Consider the following 5852-nt stretch of genomic DNA (forward strand, 5'->3'; position numbering starts at 1 on the left):
TTTTGCATGGTGCTGAGGGTAGAATCCAGGGCCTCTCCTGGTACTGGAAAAAAAAAACAAAAACAAACAAACAAACAAACAAAAGAATCCAGGGCCTCATACCCACTAGGCACAAGCTCTGTGGTGCCAGCCCTAAAAAAGCACTTACAATGCCGAGCCAGAGTAGGTGAGGGTGACTCTGGCCCTCCCCACTTTCCTGAGAGGAAATACAGTCTCAGGGAGCACAGAAGCTGCCTAGCACCGCTTGGCTGATGGAAGTACCAAAGCCAGGTGTCTGATTCCAAACTCTATGCTCTTAATGTTTTCACAAGCACAGTCTGGGGCCAGGGCCAGGAGGGTCTCTACTCCCAAATCCTGTCCTTCAAGATGCTCCCCATGTCCCTCTGTCCTAATCCTCCTGCCTCCTGTCCTCCCCCTTCCTCACTCTCCCTTTTCCTTCTTTCCCCTCCCCTCTCTCTGCTCTCTCCCGCTCCTCCTGCCCTCTCTTCCTGCTGTTCTTACACAGCAGAGCACAGAGCATCTACACCTCCATCTCTGTCCCTCCTAGCCCCTACTTTGGGTCCATTTCCCCAGCCTCAAAGGGAGCCATTCTTTGGGTAGTGGAACTGGACACTTCCCGGTTTCTTATCTGTGCTGGCTGGGGCAGGTCTGAGTGTTGTCAGTGGACGTTGACCCGTGGCAGGGCAAGTCCCCCTTTCAAGGAATGCCAAGCCACTTCCCAGGTCACAGCCATGGTGAACAGCTGCGCTTGGGTGTGGTGGCTGGGGAGAGGAGTGGCACCCAGGCTGTGGTCACTGCCCACCCATCATGGACTGGCTAGCTCCATAGTCTGGGCCACTGGCCCCTGGACAAACTGGTTGTTCCTCTGACTGGCAGCCCAGAGAGACCTTGTCCAGCACTTCTCACTCCTGCTGAGGATACTGCTCACCAGTTCCAGATTCCCAAGAGTGGTGATCCTTCCTGGTAGATTAGCAGGACTCCCTTTGAGAGCTGGCAGGGGCCAGAGCTGGAGATGGGAGAAGGTGCAAGGCAGGAAAGGAGGCTTGGAGCTGGATGGGAGACGGGGCTCTCTGTTCTGTCCTAAGCTGTCCTTGACCCTGCTCACCCCTCCTCCTCTGCTCTGTAGCCATGGGAGGTGGGTCCTCCATCCCAAGGCTCTGTACAACCTAAAGCGGTCCCCAGCACACACTCTGGGCCTCAGTTTCCCCATCTAGTCATACAAAGTGGGACTGGACCACTCAGTAAACCCTGCAGTGAGCCCCCTCTCAATGAGCCCCCTCTCAATTTTGGCCAGGTTTTGCCCTGGGCTCAGGGGATGTGTGCATGGAGTCCCTGGAGCTCACAGGGCAGCGCTTAGGATCTTAAGGGATGAAAGTTAGGGTCCATCACCATGAGAGAGATGCCTTTCACAGTCATGAAGAGCTTGCCAGACCCAGACTGGGGACACAACACTCTGTCCCCTCAGCCTTCTGGGCTTTTCCTTATTGTCCACTTAGAAGACAGGTCCCCAGGGGAGGCGGCCTGTGTGCAGGGGAGGAGGCTTGGTCCTTTGAACCCTGGCAGGCCCAGGTCCAGCGTCTCTGGCTGGCAGGAGAAAGGACGGTAAGCAGCCGGCCGTGTAAGCTGCCAGCCCGCTCGGACCCCTGCAGCGGCCCCTCCCTGCTGGAGCGGTAGAGCGGCTGTTCCTTGGCAACATCTCCAGGAATCCAGCGCCAAGCTCAGGCTCGCTTCCTCTCCCCTCCCACCGCCTGCCTGCAGGGCTGGGGGCGGAGGCAGCGAGCCCATTATAAGAAACTGGAGCCCGTTCTAAGAAGCAGCGGTAGAACCAGGCGGCCGAAGGACAGCGCCGAGCTCCAGCCAAGGCCCCAGCCTCCTGCCTCGGCCCCTTGTGCAGGCCCTCGCCCACCCCCAGCCATGGCTCCCACACCTCTGTCGTGGCTGCTGCGCCTGGCCGTGCTCTGCCATCTGACCGTCCTGCTGGCTGGTGAGTGGGGCATGGCCTGGGTGCGAGCTGGCAGGGAATCCACTCCACCTCTGTCCCTCAGGCCTGACAGCAGGGCCCCCAGACCCACCTGGGGGACGCGGAAAGGGATGTGTGGGAGGGGGCTGGGGACTGCCCCTGCCCGGCTAGTAAGCAAGGTAGCCGCTCACAGCAGCGTGGAGGGGGTGTGGGTAGCACAGGGTCCCAGGTGTGGTACCAGGCAGGTGGGGGTTCAGGGAGCCTGAGGGAGCTTCCGAGGGGAGCAGGGTAGGAGGCTGAGTCTTCCCACCCTGGGTTAATGTGTAACCTTCAGCCCTGGTCAGGGGCCAGGGATAGTTAGGACTTTCTGTATCCCGGACATCAAGGCCCCCAAGAGCAGGGGACCCAAGACTAGTGAAGGTCAAGGTCACCTCAGCTCAAGGATGGGGCCTGTTGCTGTGGGGCTTCTCTGCCGCTCCAGGCCCCCTGCCCGTGCCTCCCCCATCACACTGTCTTCCTCCTCCATGCACAGCTTCCCAAATGCCTTCCACCTCCAGCCCTTGCTTTCGAGTGTCAGGACCTCGTAGGACAAGGAGTAGCCCTCCCACCGACATGGGTAAGATGGAGGCCTAGAGGGGGTTAGAAACTGTCCTGAGGATGCACAGCCAGCAGGTAGGGCTGGAGGGTGAGACCTGGTGGACTCAGTGTAGGAGAGAAAGCAAAGATTTGCACCGACCAGCTCTGCGGGCACCCTATATCCACACACCCCTGGAATCAGCCCCGTCCTCAGGGAGGGTCCTGTTGCCTGGCAAGGTAACTCTCAGAGAAGATGACACTTTACCTTAGGGCACACAGCAAGTCTAGGAGAATGAGAACCATCCCCAGTTTGCAGCGTATCTCCATAGAGCAGCCTCCACAGCGGGTGGGCAGGTAGGGTTGCGGGAAGCAATTTTCGCTGACTTCCTACTTTCTGACCTGTGTCCAGAGGCCTGAGGTGTTTGGGACCAGTGAGCGCTGGGAGATGGGGAGTCAGATGGAGTTTGCTTTGCTACACTTTACTGTGTGTCCCTGAGCAGGGTCTTGCCTTTTCTGGTTTCCGTTTCTGCACCTTTAAATATAGCTATTGTCTCCTTGGTGATGGGCTCCACATGTATGAGGGCATTTTGGGAGAGGGAGGAGGAAGAGGAGGAGGAGGGCTCCTTTTACCAAGTCGGTGGGGGGAGCTCTGTGCAGGATGGAGAGGGTGCCCTGAGTGCTTTGATTAGCAGCTTGAGCCTGACTGCCCTAGTGGTGGCCCCTGACTTTGCTGGGAGATACTGGGCACTATTTCAGCCTTTCTGAGCCTCAATTTATCCTCCTATAAAGCTGGGCATTCAACCAGGCCCGCCCGGGAGGGCTCCGCAGCAGGGGGCTGGTGCAGCCTGGCTGCGTCGGCTCCCAAATGTGGGTCTATGAGGCTGTTAGGAGGTGGGTGGCTCCCGTGTTTTATGTAACAAACCTGCAGATGCAAGTCAGAGCGCAAGATTCTTCTCCCTGAGCACTGACGCATTCACTCCCACTCAAGTCCCAGTGAGAAAGAGAAAGAGAGAAAAAGACAGAGAGAGAGAGAGAGATGTTTTAAGCTGCGCTAGCCTCCCTACCCACAGATCCAGGCCCTGCCAAATTTAAATGGAAACCCCCTTCTCTGTTGGTGAGGCTGCTCGTGTCACCAAGCACCTGCCTGTGCATCTTGTCCGTTTGTGTAACACAGCACAGGCTAGGGACGGCTGCTCTGTGACAAGCCCATGCCCCCATCAGTGGATAAAAGGGCCAAAGATCCCAGTCCTTGAGCTGTGAAATTCCACTGCAGACGGCAGACAGTACACAGCACAAATCAGTAAAGGATCTGGTCTGCTAGAAGGGAAGAGGAACTGTGGTGAAAAATAACAATAGTAAAGTAGAGGGGAGGGGAGCTGTGCATGTTTAAAATGGGGATCAGGGAGGCCTCGCTGAGCAGACGGCACCTGCAGTTTGAGGGAGCCAGGGAGAGGGCCTTGAAGGACGCTGGTGTCTCAGGGCGCTGGTCCTCGGGGGACATCTGGCAACTTCTGGAGACATTTTTGGTTGTTCCAGTATTTCTTGTTGGGTGTTGCTACTGACATCTGTCTAGGTAGAGAACCATGGTGCACAGGATGGTCCTCCATGACAAAGAACTGTCTGGCTCAGAGTGTCAGTAGGGTCACTGCTGAGGGATTCTGCTTAAGGAAAAATGCTGTGGACGTTAAACAAAAACAAAATCAACAACGACAAGACAAAGGAAGTTCATTCTTTTTTTGGTTTGTTTTTTTTTTTTGGTTTTCTTCCAGTACCAGGTATCGAACTCACAACCTTGAGCTTGCCAGGCAGGCGCTGTGCTGCTGAGCTAAATCCCCAGCCCCAGGAAGTTCATTCTTTTTTTTCGGTACCAGGGATCAAACTCAGGACCTCATGTTTGCCACACATGCACTTATACTGCTGAGCAATATTCCTGGTCGAACAAAGGAAGTTTATTCTTCCCAGGCTTGGTGACACATACCTATAAGCCCAGCATTCAGAAGGCAGAGGCAAGAGTGCTGTCCATCAGTTTGAGGTTGACCTGGGCTATATAGTGAGTTCAGGGCCAGCCTGTACCATCTGGCTAGACCTTATCTCAAAAGACAAATAAATTGAAAAATTTTGTGCATGATGGTACACACCTGTGATCCCAGCTGAAGCAGGAAGATTCTCAAATTTGACCCCAGACTGGGAAACTTAGCAACTGAGGGAGGCCTTGTCTCAAAATAAAAAATAAAAAGGGCTGGGGGTGTAGCTCACTGTGAAAGCCCTGGTTCAATCCCCAGTACCAGAAAAAAGAAAAGTTTTTTTCTTGTGATTACTCTGTGAAACAGATATTATAGCCATTTTACAGGTAAGGAAACTGAGGCCTGAGAGGCTTACTCAGGACATGCAGCTGAGTAAAGGCACAAGCCCTCTCTGTCACCTCACCCACAGACTCAGGATATTGCTGCCTGTAAACTTCTTACCAGTCCTTGAGGGCCAGCCTAAGGGTTACCTCCTCCTAGAAGCCTCCCTTGATCTCACCCCATTGCAAGCAGTCTCTTCTTCATGTAAAACCCCAGTATGTTTGCAAAATATTCTGGAACACAGTTCCTACCAGGTTCTGTGCCAATCTAGAACACTGGGATGTCTAGGAGCTGGGTGGAAAACAGCTCTGTCAGTAGCAGCTTGGGAAATGGGCTTATCTCTTTGATCCTCAGCTTCCGCATCTGTAAAGTGGGGATAATAATACTTCCTTTGCAGGGACCTTAATGAGGGCAGTGTGCATGTACTGAACATAGGGTCCTATCCCCAGTAGCTGCTCAAGAGAACAGCTCCAATCCCTAGATGAGTGTTTTCCTGCCCATCAGGCCACGAAGCTTCCAAGGGCAGAGACATGCCTTGTACCTCACCCCACATCTAGCAAGACCCACACAAGGTCTGCCTGCCAAGAGGGAGGAACCAGCAGGTTTTGGTTGGCTGAACAAACATGGTGACTTCTGGCATTTGTTGGGACTGAGATGCTCTTGATGAATGGTTGTGGGAGCTACGGGAGAGCAGTGGGCTTAAGAAGTGAGTGTTGGCTGAGTCAGGAGAGAGAGATGGTTGGATGAGTGGGCTGGTGATGTGAAATGGATGGATGGATGAGGTGAAAGGAGAACAGAGGGTAGACAGGTGGTGGGTAGGCTAGAGGTGGGCAGACGGGTGGCTGGGAGAATAGGGAATGAGTAGCAAATAAATGGGTGTGGAATGAGTAGGAGACGACAGGAGGGAATGGATGGATGATGGATGGATGGATGATGGACAAATGGTGGATAGATGGATAATGGGTGGATGG

The 5852-nt window shown here is 54.4% G+C and overlaps 1 protein-coding gene across 2 annotated transcripts in view; it reads left to right on the top strand.

The window, feature by feature from the left end:
* Nucleotides 1–1677: 1677 nt before the first annotated feature.
* Cx3cl1 (chemokine (C-X3-C motif) ligand 1) overlaps nt 1678–5852 on the top strand; it is an 11379-nt gene continuing 7204 nt past the window's right edge. The window contains exons 1-2 of one of the 2 annotated variants that reach the window (XM_005388386.2): nt 1678–1984; nt 2493–2576. In XM_005388386.2, coding sequence (XP_005388443.1) covers nt 1915–1984; nt 2493–2576 — 154 coding nt within the window. In that variant the 5' untranslated portion in view covers nt 1678–1914. The remainder of the gene's footprint in view (nt 1985–2492; nt 2577–5852) is intronic. The other variant, XM_005388387.2, reaches the window with a different exon arrangement.

The sequence above is a fragment of the Chinchilla lanigera genome, unplaced genomic scaffold (assembly GCF_000276665.1).
Source record: "Chinchilla lanigera isolate Chin_1 unplaced genomic scaffold, ChiLan1.0 scaffold00032, whole genome shotgun sequence".
NCBI classification, from domain to species: domain Eukaryota; kingdom Metazoa; phylum Chordata; class Mammalia; order Rodentia; family Chinchillidae; genus Chinchilla; species Chinchilla lanigera.